General features: G+C 42.6%; 1 protein-coding gene across 5 annotated transcripts in view; it reads right to left on the bottom strand.

Moving 5' to 3' along the window:
- Positions 1-18,955, bottom strand: part of LOC106603719 (glutamate receptor 4) — a 209,658-nt gene extending 190,703 nt beyond the window's left edge. For all 5 annotated transcript variants that reach the window (XM_014197748.2, XM_014197742.2, XM_045717277.1 and 2 more), the window contains exons 1-2: positions 18,602-18,955; positions 17,136-17,294 (exon numbers count right to left, since the gene is read on the bottom strand). In XM_014197748.2, coding sequence (XP_014053223.1) covers positions 17,136-17,294; positions 18,602-18,689 — 247 coding nt within the window. In that variant the 5' untranslated portion in view covers positions 18,690-18,955. The remainder of the gene's footprint in view (positions 1-17,135; positions 17,295-18,601) is intronic.
- Between the last annotated feature and the right edge of the window lie 416 nt (positions 18,956-19,371).

A 19,371-nucleotide genomic window follows, 5' to 3' on the forward strand; every position in this document is an offset into this window, starting at 1 on the left:
AGTTGTTGTAGCTAGGCTATATGTGTCACGCCCTGACCAGTATAGGGGTTATTTGTTATTGTAGTTTGGTCAGGACGTGGCAGGGGGTGTTTGTTTCATGTGGTTTGGGCTATGTATTTAGGGCAGAGGGGTGTTTGGTTTATGTGGTTCGGAGTTTGTTAGTCTATGTTCTATGTTAGTATTTTTCTATGTTCTATCTAGTCTTTTGTATTTCTATGTTGAGTTAATTGGGGTTGGACCTTCAATTGGAGGCAGCTGGTTATTGTTGCCTCTGATTGAGGGTCCTATAATTAGGAGTTTGTTTTTCATGGGTATTTGTGGGAGATTGTGCTTGTTTAGCTGTGTGCCTGACAAGACTGTCAAGTTCGTTTTGTTTTGTATACGTGTTTTGTGTTTTCCTTCTTCACCAAATAAAAAGATGAATATATATTTTCCCGCTGCGTCTTGGTCTTTACCCTACGACACCCGTGACAATATGATAACAGAGGTCAGTTGTTGTAGCTAGGCTATATGATAACATTGGTCAGAGGTCAGTTGTTGTAGCTAGGCTATATGATAACACTGGTCAGAGGTTAGTTGTTGTAGCCTATTACTTGCGAGGCACATCAGAGCAGAAACTGAAATAACTTGTTTTTTTATTTCACTGGACTGATGGTCATGTTTCAGCGGAGGAAGGGAGAGAGTGTGAGTTGAAGTACAGAAGCGTGTTTCATGATTTCTGAAAATGTTGAATAAAAACAGTGTTATAGTGCTGATCATTGTTTCTGAATGTACTGAAACTGTCTTTAAGGCCCTCGATTAGATCAATGCAATCAGTGTATGATATAGTGGAGACAGGAGGCCATTCATGGCAAAATCACTGATATCAAATAACTTCGCAAATTCTTCAACATCCTCTTCTGTAGACGGTCTCTTAAAAAAAATTAACAGTGAGCTTTGTTTGGCCATTTTACTTGTTTTTGCTAGCTAGTGAGTCAAGTTGGCTAGTGAGTCTTAGCTAGCTAGCTAATGGTGAGTAACGTACACAGTGTACTCTAGCCTACACAGCGATAGCTACTGTTTACTGTACATGGTATCAGTGCTAATGCTAAGTGACACGTTGTCACGCCCTGACCTTAGAGATCCCTTTTATTCTCTATTTGGTTAGGTCAGGGTGTGACTAGGGTGGGCAATCTATGTTTTCTATTTCTTTGTTGGCCGGGTATGGTTCCCAATCAGAGGCAGCTGTCTATCGTTGTCTCTGATTGGGGATCATACTTAGGCAGCCTTTTTTCCACCTTTAGGTTGTGGGATCTTGTTTTTGTACTGTTGCTTTCCAGCCCTACAGAACTGTGCGTTTCATTTTGTTTTTGTATTTGTTGTTTTTTCGGTGTCATCAATAAAAGAAAGATGTACGCCTCCCACGCTGCACCTTGGTCCAATCCATCCAACAACGAACGTAACACACGTGCTTGAAACCTCCCAATAATTAGAAATTGATAAGCTGATTGTTATTTATTTTTTTACAATTAGTTTTTATAGTTTTTTCCCAGTAAATAATCAAGCATAATTCAAATTCATTACATAGGCCTGAATTAAATTGATTTCATTTACAGCACTACATTTTATGAAAGATATCCTTGAATGTCCTGAATGGCATCTACCAAATAAAAGGTATTATTATTAGTAGTATTAGTATTATTGTCAATATCCGGATATTTCTTTCCTTGTCCCACCCCCTGCCTACTGCTTGTTCTGAATTCCGTCTGATGGTGCATGTTGAGGCCAGTGACCTGGACTGAAATAGGTGTCGGTACTCATTTTGGGTGCAGGTACTGTATATTTTTAGGTGCAGAATCTCCTCAATACTTTTGTGCTAATATTCAAAAGGAGCTGCAGAAGAACTTTTGAGGTGCCGGTATTCAGTTCTGGTGAGCTCCTTGCCAAGTCGTACTGTGCTTAAGTAAAAATACACATAATGTTCCATTTGGAACACTGACAAATAAAGCATAAAACAATTAAATAAAACATATACTGTATATACAGTACCAGTCAAAAGTTTGGACACACCTACTCATTCCAGGGTTTTTCTTTATTTTTTCAATTTTCTACATTGTAGAATAATAGTGAAGACATCAAAACTATGAAATAACACATATGGAATGATGTAGTAACCCAAAAAGTGTTAAACAAAAAAAAATTATTAGATTTTAGATTCTTCAATGTTCTTGGAATGTTCCGCATTGACTGACCTTCATGTGTTAAAGTAATGATGGACTGTCGTTTCTCTTTGCTTATTTGAGCTGTTCTTCTGTATACCACCCCTACATTGTCACAACACAACTGATTGGCTCAAACGCAATAAGAAGGAAAGAAATTCCACAAATTAACTTTTAACGAGGCACAACTGTTAATTGAAATGCATTCCAGGTGACTACCTCACGAAGCTGTTTGAGAGAATGCCAAGAGTGTGCAAAGCTGTCATCAAGGCAAAGCGTGGCTACTTTGAAGAATCTCAACTATAAAATATATGTTGACACATGATTCAGTGGGGAAAGTGGTTGAAATGGCATCATTACAACCAACTTTGTTTTTTTAATGAAATAACGTCATTACAATGTCATTACAACCAGCATTCCATATGTGTTATTTCATTGTTTTGATGTCTTCACTATTATTCTACAATGTAGAAAATAGTAAAAATGAAGAAAAACCATTGAATGAGTAGGTGTGTCCAAACTTTTGACTGGTACTGTACATATTTTTTGCTCAATCTGATTGTGTGGGCCTGTCTCCCCAGTGGGTGGAACTGTCTCCCCAGTGGGTGGGCCTGTCTCCCCAATGGGTGGGCCTGCGCCCACCCAGGCCCACCCGTGCCTATACCATGATCTCATCTAGTGAAGACCTTGATGGAATCATATCAAATGTTATTAGTCACATGCGCCGAATACAACAGGTGTAGACCTTACAGTGAAATGGTTACTTACGAGCGCCTAACGAACAATGCAGTTTAAAATAAAAACAGATAATAAGAAATAAAAGTAACAAGTAATTAAAAAGCAGCATTAAAATAACAATGGCGAGACTATATACAGGGGGGTACTGGTGCATAGTCAATGTGCAGGGGCACCGTTTAGTTGAGGTAATATGTACATGAAGGTAGAGTTATTAAAGTGACTATGCATCGATGATAACGACAGAGAGTAGCAGCGGTGTAAAAGAGGGGGAAAGGGGGGTGTGGGCAATGCAAATAGTCTGGGTAGACATTTGATTAGGTGTTCAGGAGTCTTATGGCTTGGGGGTAGAAGTTGTTTAGAAGCCTCTTGGACCTAGACTTGGCACTCCGGTACCGCTTGCCTTGTGGTAGCAGAGAGAACAGTCTATGACTAGGGTGGCTGGAGTTTTTGAAAATTTTTAGGGCCCTCCTCTGACACCGCCTGGTATTGAGGCCCTGGATGGCAGGAAGCTTGGCCCCAGTGATGTACTGGGCCGTTCACACTACCCACTGTAGTGCCTTGCGGTCGGAGACCGAGCAGTTGCCATACCAGGCAATGATGCAACCAGTCAGGATGCTCTCGATGGTGCAGCTGTAAAACATTTTGAGGATCTGAGGACCCATGCCAAATATTTTCAGTCTCCTGAGGGGGAAAGGTTTTGTCGTGTCCTCTTCACGACTGTCTTGGTGTGCTTGGACGATGTTAGTTTATTGGTGATGTGGACACCAAGGAACTTGAAGCTCTCAACCTGCTCCACTGCAGCCCCGTCGATGAGAATGGGGGTATGCTTGGTCCTCTTTTTCCTGTAGTCCACAATCATCTCCTTTGTCTTGATCACGTTGAGGGAGAAGTTGTTGTCCTGGTACCACACGGCCAGGTCTCTGACCTCCTCCCTATAGGCTGTCTCGTCGTTGTCGGTGATCAGGCCTACTGTTGTGTCATCTGCAAACTTAATGATGGTGTTGGAGTCGTGCCTGGCCATGCAGTCATGAGTGAACAGGGAGTACAGGAGAGGACTGAGCACGCACCCCTGAGGGGCCCCTGTGTTGAAGATCAGCATGGCAGATGTGTTGTTACCTACCCTTACCACCTGAGGGCGGCCTGTCAGGAAGTCCAGGATCCAGTTTCAGAGGGAGGTGTTTAGTCCCAGGGTCCTTAGCTTATTGATGAGCTTTGAGGGTACTATGGTGTTGAACGCTGAGCTGTAGTCAATGAATAGCATTCCCACATACCTGTTCCTTTTGTCCAGGTGGGAAAGGGCAGTGTAGAGTGCAATAGAGATTGTGGATCTGTTGCAGCGGTATGCAAATTGGAGTGGGTCTAGGATTTCTGGGATAATGGTGTTGATGTGAGCCATGTGACCATTGATGTGACCAACTTTTCAAAGCACTGCATGGCTACAGACGTGAGTGCTACGGGTCCGTAGTCATTTAGGCAGGTTACCTTAGTGTTCTTTGGCACAGGCACTATGGTGGTCTGCTTAGAACATGTTGGTATTACAGACTCAGACAGGGAGAGGTTGAAAATGTCAGTGAAGACACTTGCCAGTTGATCAGCGCATGCTCGCAGTACACGTCCTGGTAATCCGTCTGGCCCTTCGGCCTTGTGAATGTTGACCTGTTTAAAGGTCTTACTCACATCGACTGCAGAGAGCGTGGTCACACAGTCTTCCGGAACAGCTGGTGCTCTCATGCATGTTTCAATGTTATTTGTCTCGAAGCAAGCATTGAAGTAGTTTACCTCGTCTGGTAGGCTCGTGTCACTGGGCAACTCTCGGCTGTGCTTCCCTTTGTAGTCTGTAATGGTTTGCAAGCCCTGCCACACCCGACAAGAGTCAGAGCCATTGCAGTACGATTCGATCTCAGTCCTGTATTGACGCTTTGCCTGTTTGATGGTTCGTATGAGGACATAGCGGGATTTCTTGTAAGCTTCCGGGTTAGAGTCCTGCTCCTTGAAAGCAGCAGCTATACCCTTTAGCTCAGTGCGGATGTTGCCTGTAATACATGGCTTCTGGTTGGGGTATGTACGTACGGTCACTGTGGGGATGACGTCATCGATGCATTATTGATGAAGCCAATGACTGATGTGGTGTACTCCTCAATGCCATCGGAGGAATCCTGGAACATAGTCCAGTCTGTGCTAGCAAAACAGTCCTGTAGCTTAGCGTCTGTTTCATCTGACCACTTTTTTATTGATGTAGTCACTGGTGCTTCCTGCTTTAATTTTAGCTTGTAAGCAGAAATCAGGAGGATAGAGTTATGGTCAGATTTCACAAATGGAGGGTGAGGGAGAGCTTTGTATGCGTCTCTGTGTGTGGAGTAAAGGAGGTCTAGAATTTTTTTCACTCTGGTTGCACATTTAACATGCTGATAGAAATTGACTCAAGAATGGCTCAATCACTGAGGTCATATTCCACTGTGACCGTCTATCAGAACAACCCGTCATCATAATAATACACTATCACAGCTAGATCCCAGCAGACAAAACACGTTGCAATGACGTCAGCCTGACGTTGTTTGTGACGTTGTGACAAAGTTGTACACTGGTTGTAATAGGATTTTTTTGTACATATATTTTTTGAGACCAGAGAAAGACATCTTTACCTGGTTGTAATCTGACCAGACAACAACCAAAATACTACTTTCTTAGACATCTTGATGATGTCATCAAAAAAGATGTTGGCTAACAAAAAATAGCAACAAACATAAACAAACCAATGTGTCATAGTGTGTTATGAGTTATGACAACGACTATGTATGAATGATAAATTACAAAACATGAGATAAAGATGTGAGAGTCATCCCACTGGGTACAGATGTCAGTTCAATGTATAGTTTTGATTTACATTTGATTGAGTTGTCAACTAAAGTGAATTCAACATGAAATAAAAAGGTTTAAAAAATCACTGTGTTGATGGTTGATGACTTTGATGACTTTTTGCAAATCCAATCAGTTTTCCATGTTGATTAAACATAATCAAATTCATTTTGGGGGTTGAAATGATGGGGAAACAACATTGATTCAACCAGTTTTTGCCCAGTGAGATGTATGGTATAATTGTATAGGTCATGTTCATATAACGAGAGTATGGCTCATTAACTGAAACCAATACCCTCAAAATGAGCACAGGCATTTTGGGCTAGCTAGCACTCAACTTCACTTCTTCTTTTCTTCAAAGCTGGTTGTAATGACATTGTAATGATGTAATTTCATAAAAAAACAAAGGTGGTTGTAATGACGCCATTTCAACCACTTTCCCCACTGAGTTCATAGTTGCTGTCCAAAATATAAAATATCTTCACTACTGACTTTACAGATAGTAGCACACTGCAATATGAAGCAAAGTCAATATCTGCCCTGCAGACAGAGCAAAAGGAGTTACTGATGATGCTGTCAACACGTTAGTCAACAACATCATAACAACTCTACTCCACATGAGCACAACCTCGTTTATGCCTCATTTCATCGCTTTTTGACATGAAGAGATTTAAGAGCTGAATAGTTGCTGTACCCAAACGTCAGTTGGTTGTATTTCATCGCCAATCATCGATAGTACCGTCTCCAACAACCCAAATTCATCCACTCCAATTATCTCTGCAGTCAATTCAATATGTTGTCTGGAGATGTGGAACAAATAGTGTACATTTATATCATTAGATCTCAATTTCAAAATAGTCTCTTTATTTGCCCTTTTCTGTAAGGAACATTTGAAGAGATCCTTCATTTAGGCCTGTATTCATAAAGTGTCGAAGTGCTGATCTAGGATATTTTCTCCCTATCCATTATTCGTTGTTATGTTAAAGGAAAAACTGATCCTTTCAAGGATCGGACCCTTTTTAAAAATTTTCGCCTAAAATGCCTGTAGCTCAGGACCTGAAGCAAGGATATGAATATTCTTGGTACCATTTGAAAGGAAAGACTTTGAAGTTTGTGGAAGTGTGAAATTAATGTAGGATAATATAACACATTAGATCTGGTAATAAAATATGTTTGTTTTTGTTCCATCATCTTTGAAATGCAAGAGAAAGGTCACAATGTACTATTCCAGGTTAGGCGCAATTTTGATTTTGGCCTCTACATGGCAGCAGTGTATGTGCAAAGTTTTAGACTGATTCAATGAACCATTGCATTTCTGTTCAAAATGTTGTATCAAGACTGCCCAAATGTGCCTAATTTGTTTATTAATACATTTTCAAGTTCATAACTGTGCACTCTCCTCAAACAATAGCATGGTATTCTTTCACTGTCAAAGGTACTGTAAATTGGACAGTGCAGTTAGATTAACAAGAATTTAAGGTTTCTGACAATATCATATATGTCTATGTCCTGGGAAATGTTCTTGTTACTTACAACCTCATGCTAATTACATTAGCCTATGTTAGCTCAACCGTCCCGCGGGGGGGACACGGACGGACTCCGATCCTGTAGTGGCTAGGGCAGCGCTCCTACTCTGGTCCGTGAAACCTGCTCAATATCTGGATGATGCTCGGTAGAGGACAGAGGACAGTGGAGGGTTGGCTGGACGTGGGAGCGAAGTGGGTTGGCTGGATGGGGGAAGGGTGAGGGGGCTGTTAATGCAAAGTCAACCCATCCCAGTGACGTCCTTGTGTTTTGACTAGTCTCCAGCCTCCCCCTCCTTCTCCCCTTCCCCTCTCCCACTCTGTCTCTTCCTCTTTCCCTCTCTCCCTCTCTGCCTGTTCCTGTCCTCACCCACTGTGCTTTGAGACTGGAGTGATTCATCATAAAACAGAGAGCCCTGCTATCAGTCAGGTCTGCCAAATCAAATAAAACCAAAGTACACACACACACACACACACAGGCATGCACACGCACGCACACACACACCCACACGCACATACACACACGCACATACACACATGCACTAGATCAGGCTGAAGGACAGGTAGAGCAGAATCAGGGCCAAGAGCAGACTGTAATGTTCCACTGGGGGTGAACAGGGCCTGGCTGGGAATCAGGTTCAAAGGCTTTACATCGTCAACAGGGATGATTATGAAAAAGATGGGTTGCGTTCAGTTGGGCACACCGAAGAAAAACATTTTGCAATGGAAAACAAAAATCTGTGTTCAGGTAGCACCTCCTCGTTTGAAAACATTTTCGACAAACTGAACTGGGGTCCCACTCAAGGGTGAACAAGGCCTGTCTGGGATTCAGGTTCAAAGGCTTTACATCATCATCAACAATTTTCAATATGGCTGGCCATGAGAAAGATAGGTTATGTTCATTAGGGCACAATATTTTCTGCAACATCAAATCTAGAAGTTTAGGTATAAGCCTGTTTCACTCCATTTTAAAAGGTTTTCTGGCAACTAAACATGACCCTGGTTCCATAGTGATAAGAGAGGAATAACCGGTGCCAAAAACATTCTTATCTTCTTCCCTATGTCCCAGACCATTGGTGTTAAAGGTTAAAAGGACTGGATACGTGCAAGCAATATGGTGTTGGCTCCACCTAAGCGCCTAATAAGCTATGGGAAATGCCATACATATGGCTATGCTTCCTTCCTTCACGCACGCACGCAAACACACACACACACACACACACACACACACACACACACACACACACACACACACACACACACACACACACACACACACACACACACACACACACACACACACACACACACACACACACAGGCAAAGGGGAAGCTGTGTTTTGGGAGCAGGCCAAAATAATACGATAGTATATAACCTCCCCGTTTCAAAACATTTCAAAATGTTTTCCACCTATTGAACAGGATGTGTGTGTGTGACACGTTCACACACACACGCTGGTTCCTCAGTTACTGTATATGAGAAGAGGAAGGAAGCCCTGGGTCTGACAAAAGATGGGCGCTAGCTCCTCTCTCCCTGACCGCTTACTCCTCTCAGCTTTGAGAAATGCCAAGTCGATACTGGAGTTACAGCTGAGAAGTTCATACACAAACACAAGGGTGCATCTCACGCTAGAGGGAGAACGGTGCTATGACAGCTCGTGTACACACACACACATCCTCACAGTGTATCTTTCTCTCTATGTAACTCTCTTTTACAAGCAGATATAGAGTCTCTCTCTCTCTCTCTCTCTCTCTCTCTCTCTCTCTCTCTCTCTCTCTCTCTCTGTGTGTGGCTGCTCTCAGGTGATTTGTTTCTTAATTAAGGGAATTATGGTTAGGATTTATGAGTCCCCTCCAGCTTCACCTCTTCCCTCTCCCTTTATCCCTTCATCCGCCTGGCCACATTAATCCCTCATTAGAGGAGAAGCCCCCTCATCTCTCCCCTTGCCCCTCCCTAATTCCCTCCATCCCTTCCTCTCTCCTAACAACACCTACTAACCTGTCTCCCAGAACTTCACACACACACACAGACATGTACGCACACACACACACACACACACACACACACACACACACACACACACACACACACACAACCAATTACCTCCATTTAGGTACATCAGAAATCCTTGAAGACATCAGGCTTGATATCTGTCATTTAAAGGCATAATAGCCGAAAAACAACATACAAAAATGTATTGCTACATTACTGTAATATGCATTACATGCACTCTGTACATATACTGTTCATACACACACATGAAAACAGAGATACATGGACATACATGTGCTCCTAGCCACCTTTAGAAACCAGAGTAGACCCTTATAGAATATAGACATGTAGATACCTGACTACCCACTATATAACACACATACACTTGGTGTAGAGGAGACTGAGTCAGAGTGCCATGCAGAATATTAATGAGTCATCAGAGATGAATGTGTCACTGTGTCAATAAGGAGAGAGACAGGGGGGCAGCAGTGCAGTTTGTGAGAGGTGGACTCAACCCCTTCAATCCCTAACCCTCTTCCTTCCTCCCAAGATCCTCTACTCATTCAATAAGCCACAGTCAATGTTGGTGTTTTGGAAAGAAATCTCTGCCGGAGAGAGAAATCCAAAATTGCCCATTTCACACTATCGGGCTGACTCCGTCAGTATTGTACTTTGTGGTACTGGTTTGGATATGTTCTGTTCCCATTGTCCTTTCGTGCACGGTTCCAGGAACTATGGTGGATGCCCAACCAAGCCAACGCAGTACGGCTCAGCTCGCCTTGGCTCAGTAGTGTGAAAAGGGTGCACATACCAGCATCCATTCTCATCGTCATGGCAATTACCCTTGTCAGCTTTGTAGACTGTCACCGGCAGGATTTGTTGGATGAAGTAAATCTTCCACACAATTACTATAGGTCCCTCTCTCAGGCTCTCTTTATTTCTCTCTTTGGAAACTTTTGTCCTTGAACCAGCGTTAAGGTCATTCGGACCCTATTCAAACCCTTTATCTAAGCAGAGACAGCGAGAGAGAGAGGGATGTAAACAATGGATTTTTTAAATATATTTTATTTAACCTTTATATAACTAGGCAAGTCAGTTAAGAACAAATTCTTATTTACAATGACGGCCTACCCTGGCCAAACCCACATGACGCTGGGCCAATTGTGCGCCTATGGGACTCCCAATCACGGCCGGATGTGATACAGCCTGGAAAGGGGGGATGAGAGGAAAGAGTGAGAGAAAGAGAGAGAGTGTGTGTGAGAGAGAGATGGAGAGAGAAAGAGAGCTCAGCAAGTCAGTTCTCGTTCAATCTCAGAGTCTCTCCTGCCACTCAGCTATTGGAGCCACATTGATTGGCTGATGTAATTCCGCTCTGATTTGGCTCGACCAATCAATGGTTGCCTGTTGACTTCCATTAAGCTGAGAGGAAAGGGAGTCGGAATTCTCTGCTCTTCTTGATGGGAGTTTTTCACACTTAACTTCAAGAGGACAAATGGTTTGGCTCTACCTCAAGCTATATGTCAGTTCCTAGCGGGCAAAATTGGGCATGGGACGTCATAATAATGTTATTTTCTGTTTGTAAACTAGTTTTCTGGTTGTAGAAACGTGATATTACAACCATTAAAAAAAAACATCATTTTATCAGTAGACAACCACAAAATACCGCTAGAATAACGTTGTTGCGACTAGTTTTGAAACCAGCTGACTGGTTACTTCTCTATCAGGTAACAATGGAAATTAAAGGTGACAATACCAATCCACTACAATGTCATATAAATGTCAAAGACACTGTCTGTTCAATCATTCTTACTGACGATGATTAAAGGAAAAGCAGCAGGGTAGCCTAGTGGTTAGAGCATTGGACTAGTAACCGAAAGATTGCAAGTTCGAATCCCCCCAGCTGACAAGGTACAAATCTGTCGCTCTGTCCCTGAACAAGGCAGTTAACCCACTGTTCCTAGGCCGTCATTGAAAATAAGAATTTTTTCTTAATTGACTTGCCTAGTTAAATAAAGGTACAATAAAAATAAAAAAATATAGGAGATTATATTACATATATCCAGTGGAGGCTCCTCAGAAGAGGAAGTGGAGGACCATCCTCCTCAGGGAACTTCATAAAAATAGTGAAACTATAGATACAACTATACTTAATATACTCATGTCACCAAATAATTGATTAAAACTGTTTTGCAATGAAGGCATACAGTAGCCTCAACAGCAACCTGTTAGCACCATGGTGTAGCTGGAAGACAGCTAGTTTCCGTTCTCCTCTCGGTACATTGACTTCAATACAAAACCAAGGAGGCTCATGGTTCTCATCCCCTTCCATAGACTTACACAGTTATTATGACAACTTCCGGAGGACGTCCTCCAACCTATCAGAGCTCTTGCAGCATGAAATTACATTTTGTCCACACAATCGAGGGATCAGAGAATGAATCTAGTACTGAAAGCATAAGCTACAACTAGCTAACACTGCAGTGCATAAAATGCGCCGAGTAGTTGACTAAAATAGAGAGAAAGACAATAGTTTAACAGTTTTTTAACAAATTCATTTCTTCAAAGATTAAGGAGAAGCAAGAGAGGGAGAGCTAGCTATATTTCATTGTATTTTTTCCACTTTCACTTACTTAGCTAGCTAGCTAGTTTAGCCTACTCAAACACCCGGCTCAAACAGATAAGGATGCTATATTAGCTAGCTGGCTATGGCTATCCAACACGGGAACTCTTCCAAGTCAAGGCAAGTTTTTGGTTGTATTAATTAATTGCCACCAGGGCCAGCTGGTAACTGCTAAATTGCTTGCTGACTATACACTGTACTGCATGATTTTAGCAGGTTTACTGATGTGTTTGTTCTATTAGATATATTGACTATGACGTTATATGGTGACAATGATGTAGGCTGTCTATAGCGGTTATGATATGAGTGTTTGGCTTGGAAAGTTTTTTTTGCCTGGTCATAGACAGCTGACGTGTGGTGCAATGAAGTCCACAAGCGAAGGGAAAAGGTGAGAGAGGAGGAGCGCGCGTGACCAGGGGTGTATCCATTCTGCCGATTCTGTTGAAATACTTTCCTTAAATGGAAGCAAACTGTCACGCCCTGACCTGAGAGAGACGGTTTATTTCTCCATTTTGTTAGGTCAGGGTGTGGGGTGGGCATTCTATGTTTTGTATTTCTTTGTGTTGGGCCGAGAGTGGTTCCTAATCAGAGGCAGCTGTCTATCGTTGTCTCTGATTAGGAATCATACTTAGGCAGCCTTTTCCCACCTGTGTTTTGTGGGTAGTTATTTTCTGTTTTGTCTTTCATTACCTGACAGAACTGTTTGGCTATTCGGTTTGTTTTCTTTGTTCTAGTGTTTTCATTGTAAAATAAAGATAATGAACACTTACCACGCTGCCTCTCTACGACAGCCGTAACACAAACGGAATGAAACGAGGATAAACATACTTGAATTTGTCCAATAGAAACTCTTGTTTGCAACTGTTGGACTAATGATTACAACCTAGATCAGCTAGATGCAGGCAAGAGTGTGCAAGGCAGTATTAAATGTGTCACTGTCTGTCACCTTGATTACTAAAGATTCTCTCGACCTGTGCACCTACATTGTAAACATTCATTCATAGGCTAGGTTGTAGCAACCTTATGATGGGTATAGGGACATTTGAGTATCGTATAGTACCCTAAATCTATCGATGTTACATTGAGCTGGGTGAATGGAATCATTCAGTATGCTGTAACAGAAATAAGGCCATGCTCATAAAAAAAGCTATACACTATCGTTCAAAAGTTTGGGGTCACTTAGAAATGTCCTTGTTTTTGAAAGAAAAGCACATTTTTGTCCATTAAAATAACATAAAATTGATCAGAAATACAAGTTTATCATTTTAAAAGACTAATTGATCATTAGAAAACGCTTTTGCAATTATGTTAGCACAGCTGAAAACTGTTGTGCTGATTAAGAAGCAATAAAACTGGCCTTCTTTAGACTAGTTGAGTATCTGGAGCATCAGCATTTGTGAGTTAGATTACAGGCTCAAAATGGCCAGAAACAAAGACTTTCTTCTGAAACTCATCAGTCTATTCTTGTTCTGAGAAATGAAGGCTATTCCATGTGAGAAATTGCCAAGAAACGGAATATCTCGTACAACGCTGTGTACTACTCCATTCACAGAACAGTGCAAACTGGCTCTAACCAGAATAGAAAGAGGAGTGGGAGGCCCCGGTGCACAACTGAGCAAGAGGACAAGTACATTAGAGTGTCACACGCACAAGCGCATACACACACTATAAACACACATACACAAACACACTGTAAAAACACACACAAACACACCCACACACCCCATTCCTCAAACGCATGTCTCAGACACAACTCTTCATCCTCTGCTTAATTTAGCCATCAGTTTTCTAATATCGCACCATTGATAATAAAAGACAAGCAGTGGGGCGGGGGGGCCTGGTGTATTTATATACTCCTGGAGGGCAAGAGGGATCATCAGAAGCCAAATCATCTGTCCTGGGAACCTGCCTTGGGGCCAAACGCAGATGAGAGAAACACTGCACCCCAGAGAACCAGAGAGCAACAAATCACTAACACACCAAATATGAGACATGGGGATTGGTGCGAAAGAGAGAGAAATGATGAGAGAGTGCATGCTGCTGCACAGTAACAAAAGAGAACGGACCATATAGCTTACAGTAGAAGAACACCAAATATGAGACATGGATTGGATGTTGCTGCTACGCACACAGCAATAGAGAATGGATGGAACATAGCCTTTAGTTAGTAGGTGAACATCAAATGCTGGTATGAGACATGGAGGATTGACAGAAGAGAGAAATAGACTCTGCAGTAACCAGCAATAGAGAATGGATGGAACCGAATAGACAAACGTCCAATATGAACCATGGGCATTGCGGATAGCATGGACCGTAGAAGTCAGTACACACAGCCATAAAGAATGGGGCATAGCCTAGCCGTAGATAGCAGTTATACAATGGTGAATGGGAGATGGGGGAATGAGCATATTGAATCGAAATGAAATACAAAGTATGTGTCCTAAATAGCACCCTATTCCCTACATACTATTTTTGACCAGTGCACAATACTGAGAATAGGGTGCCATTTGGGATGCAGACAAAGACTAGAGCACATAATGTGAACCATGGGGGGCTGGTGAGAATGCAGTGAATTGAAACCCCACTCGACGTGACATGCCATACTACGCAATTCAATGTGACAACCTTCAACTTGACGCAAGTACAGTACGTGACGAGACTCGATGTGACACAGGCTGTGACGCATCTGTGTTCAACTAACACCGAATGGAATGGACTGTTTCCCAACCGTCAACCAATGCTCGATGTGACATCATTCGACTGTGTGACCCTAACCATTGAGGCCCTAACCGGTGAGGCTGTACTATACGACAGACTTAGTGATTTGGAGGCTCCAGACAAAGGCCAGTCTGAGGCTCCCTCTGCCCCTCCAAATGCGTGGACAAAGTGTTTTAGTGGGCTATATATTAAAGACGTAATTTAACTGTACAAATGTATTACCATTTAATGTGCCATAAACAAAACCAGTCATGGTGTCTTTATCTGATTGTCAAAAAAGAACTTCAGAAAGTAGATTATCTTCACACGTTCATCCCAAAATGATTCCAGCATCCGAACAGTGCACTGTGCACCAGCCAACCAACTTTCATTTCTGCAAGTGGGAGAAACTATCTCACCAGAGAAAGCATCTCACCAGAGAAAGCATCTCACCAAAGAAAGCATCTGAGCGAGTGAAACAGCGCCCCTCTGTCTTACTATCTGATGCTGACATGCCATCCTCTTTTTCACCAGACAGCATCAGACACATGGGCTACACATACATGTCCTCTGCCTCTGCCTCAACGACAATGGCAGTATTATCAGCAGCACCTGTCTTTTTCCAAAGGAAATGCGTATTGTATCCCCTAGAGTCTAAGGGCCCTGGGCTGGGTTTCTACTAAGCTAGCCTCATTGAGAACCAGGTCTCCCTAATAAGGTGAGCCTGGGAAAGTTCAAGGCAGAAAACTAGCTAAATAGGGGTGAAGACCCGGTGTAAATCAGTTTCACCTCGCTAAACGTCAAACCAATCGAAATCCTTGCTTGGGCGGAGCTCCAATAGCGCTCACCAGATTAGTGTCATCGTGCAACAGTGTGTGACAATTATTTTCAGTCTATAGTGAGGATGGCAGGGAAATCGAAGGAGAAATGTTTTGTTGTTGATGTATGTCAATTTTATGAATAGAGCACACTTCTGACAAAACAGAACTAAGATATTTTTGGTTGTTGTTGATGAAACATAATATGCTATTAACCCATAGAAACACATTAAATAACAGATTCATATATGAAATAACAGGAAGTCCAACATTTTATCAAAATAAAGTATGTTTTGAAGTGTTTGTCTTATATCTGAGATATATAGTGATTTTTTTTATTACCATGGAATTACCTGTATACCTTTGACATGGAAATGCCCTATTCACTTCCATTCATTTTTCGGCCAGGCACCGGGTTAACTTCATACGAGTCCCGTAGAGCAGAACGGAAAACACTGTTGTGTTTGTTAGAGTCTCCTCTTTCCATAGAGGGGTCATAACATATTCATTTGTAGGGCAAACCCACTCTACAGATGTTTTTGCGAGAAAACCGATTTTCGAGATATCTCCTGGTCTGACAAACACCAGCAGATGCTGTAAGCCGACATATTTATTTATTTTTTAGGCCCAGCTCATGAGGCCCCTTTATGATGTGAGGCCTGAGTCAATTGCTTCTTTTTCCTAATGGTAAGTCCGCCAGTCACTATACTATACAATTCTATACTATATACAAACCCCCAACAGGACATGAGCGGAGAGATAGACTGAGAACGGGCAGATGTTGACCTTAACTATGGAAGCCAACCCAGCTGAGGATGATGAGAAGAGATGACTGTGAGGGAGAAAAGCCTGACTGTGAGGGAGAAAGATGTGTGTGTATACTAAAGCAGAGTAGATGAAGTCACGTCCAGTACCAGACTGCAGCCGTACCCGGGGGCAAGAAAGGACAAGCCTCTCTCACACAGGGCTCCTCAGGTTAGCAGCAGGGTATTCACCACCACAACCAGCAGTCACTCCCCGCAAACAAACAATGACAGGCTTAGCCAACACTGCTCCTCGCTGCCTGCTGCTGAGCCATAGTGATGAAGGGAAACATGCACAGCCTGCCACAACAACCTCACACACATACATTGCATAGACGTACATACATAAATGCATGTACATGCTCTAATGTATGCAAGGAGGAGAGCGTGCCTTGCTAGATAAGAATCACAGTTTGTTTCACACACACACACACACACACACACACGCACCTACATACACATACACTAAGTTGAAGCTGGGAGGGAGCCAGAGAGTATCCTGTCATGTTGCAGTGTTCATGGGGGACATACTGTATACTGTGTCTGTGTGTATGTATCATGGATGTGCACATGTGTGTGACAGAGAAAGAAATAAGGCACGCAGACACACTTTCTTCTCACACTCACCATAGAATACAGTAACATACCACTATAGTCTCACAACGGTAAAGGGCAACCTTTCTCTTGCCATTAGACAATCTGAATCCCAACCACCCTTCCATCCACCCCAACCTGGGCTTTTACCCTCTGCAATCACAGTCTATCAATGGACACAATTGTGTTATGCCAACACCCTGGCATCCAAACCAGAGTTTGACTTGACTGGTCAGATGAGAAAGATAGCCATTAAAACATGAAATTGGAATGCATCTGGCCAGTCTGTACTCACAGGCATTGGTGACAGCAAAGCTGTTGGCCGTCTCGATGTTGTCCACATGAGGCACCAGGTTGAAGGGGGCCTCAGACGCGTTGGGACTGGTATTGTGCAGAAAGATGGCCAGGCGAAATGCTGTGTATTCCTGATCCGTGTTTCTGATGAACAGGCCGCCTGCAGAGAGAGGTATTTATTATTATATGTATTATATATACAGTATATATTTTTAAAATCCTTTATTGTCACCGTTTAGCTATAAATACATAGCGAAATTAAATGCAGGGAGAGAGAGAGACAGCAAGAGAGAGAGAGTGAGAGAGATGGATGGATGGATGGATGGATGGATGGATGGATGGATGGAGAGTGAGTGAGCAATGGGATGTCTGACACTGCGCATACAGTAAATGCTTTTGATGAAAAACAAGAGCCACAGCCAATAACCTTAACACAGCCAATAACCTTAACACAGCCAATAACCTCAACACATTGTCTCTCCCAAAGGACCCTGCCTGGAAATCGTAAAAGGTCAACCAAGCTTGAATAGAAATGTGGCCCATTGGAATATACCTTTAAAACACACCACACATATATTAAGTTCAAAATTACTATTCGACGGAGAGATATCATTCGACTCCGAATTATTTGCGTTCAGCATGATTTGTTCGGATGTGCTTGAGCTATAAATAAGCCAATTCGATCGACTCAGCAGTAATATTAATGCACTGGATTTACGGTTCCTTTTTGGGCCACGGCCAACACCGTAAGTTAAAGGCTAAAAGACCGGGGGCACTTGACACTAGCAGAGATCCAGAGATCCCACTACGGCGCGGCTTTTAGGCTACATATAGTCAGTGCTTTAGCTGGGTTCGGATAGAGGCTCTAGATTGAGTAAACGCGCTCCTCGTGTTTTCTCAGTGGCAAAGAACCCAGCCAGCAACATATGAAACAGTATGACTATGACAAACGGGTTTATGCAAAAGCAGAACGGAGTCTTCTGAATCTAACAGGGGCGAGTGTGCACTCTGCAGCAGGGCTACACACACTTTGAGAGAATTCCCGCTGCTGATCCATTCGCTCCGACCAAGCGAAGCATCCAGTCATTGCTCGGAGCACTAGGCTACTGCTGCAGTGGAGCTTTAAAAGGACACCGGCTGCTGAGGACCGCACTGGAACCGTTATGTATGACCATAAATACATGTTTCCCTTGTGCACATGCGAGACAAAATATTGAATCAACTAGGAACAAATTGAAATTGTAATTTTAATACAGTAATAGGTTTGTGTCGGCGATTTTAAATTCTCAGTCAATTCTACTTTGCAATGTCAATGTTATGTGATCATGAATGACGAACAAGTAGCCTATTTCCTAACACAGTCACAGAAACTATAATAAAAACAAGACCTTATTCACCGCTTCATAACCCGACTGGCAAATGTCCATGCCCTTTTGATTGTCAAGCACTGCTGTAGGCTACACTTACCGATCTGTACACTGCTTGGGAAAGCCCCCATTGTGAGTCCCCGAAAGACAGACAATATCAATAGAAACTGGTCACAAGAAATCCTCATTTTGTTTTGGTTAAAAACTGATAAGAGACATTGAAGAAGATGACAGTCGGGGGAAAAACAAGACGAAAAGAAAAAGAAAGGCTCCGTTCATTAGCAATCCATTATGGGTTGAATTTTCCCCCGCAGTGCCGGCGGACGCTGGTACGTACGGCTGTCGGCAGTAGAGACGTTACACACATAAGATGACGGGAGCTTGCCAGTGGTGGGCTGCCTGCATGGAGAGCGGAATCACACATGCGCTTTCTCTCGAGCCTGTCTCCCTCTCTGCTGTCGGTTTCTCGCAATGCACAGTGCGAACTCCTCCCGCACATGTTCCCTCAACGCCACCCTGTTACTCGTTGAGAAGAAGTGTCCTATTCTATAAGCAGGTTAGCGTTTTTTGTGATTAATATTGTTCTGGAGGTAGCTTTGCAGAGTGGTCACTAGCGGGCACAGCCATAAGTCATAAAATCTGATTTAAAATCTAACCCTAACCTTAACTACACAGTTAACCCTAATGCCTAACCCTAAACTTAAAGCTAACCTTAACTACACAGTTAACCCTAATGCCTAACCCTAAACTTAAATTAAGACCAAAAGCTCATTTTAATTTTCATGAATTTTTTACAATATATCAAATTTTGACTTTGCAGATAGAGTAAGTGAAAATCGCTCAGTTCATTGTCCAGGACAAAACTCATGA

This window comes from Salmo salar, chromosome ssa04, assembly GCF_905237065.1.
Source record: "Salmo salar chromosome ssa04, Ssal_v3.1, whole genome shotgun sequence".
NCBI classification, from domain to species: domain Eukaryota; kingdom Metazoa; phylum Chordata; class Actinopteri; order Salmoniformes; family Salmonidae; genus Salmo; species Salmo salar.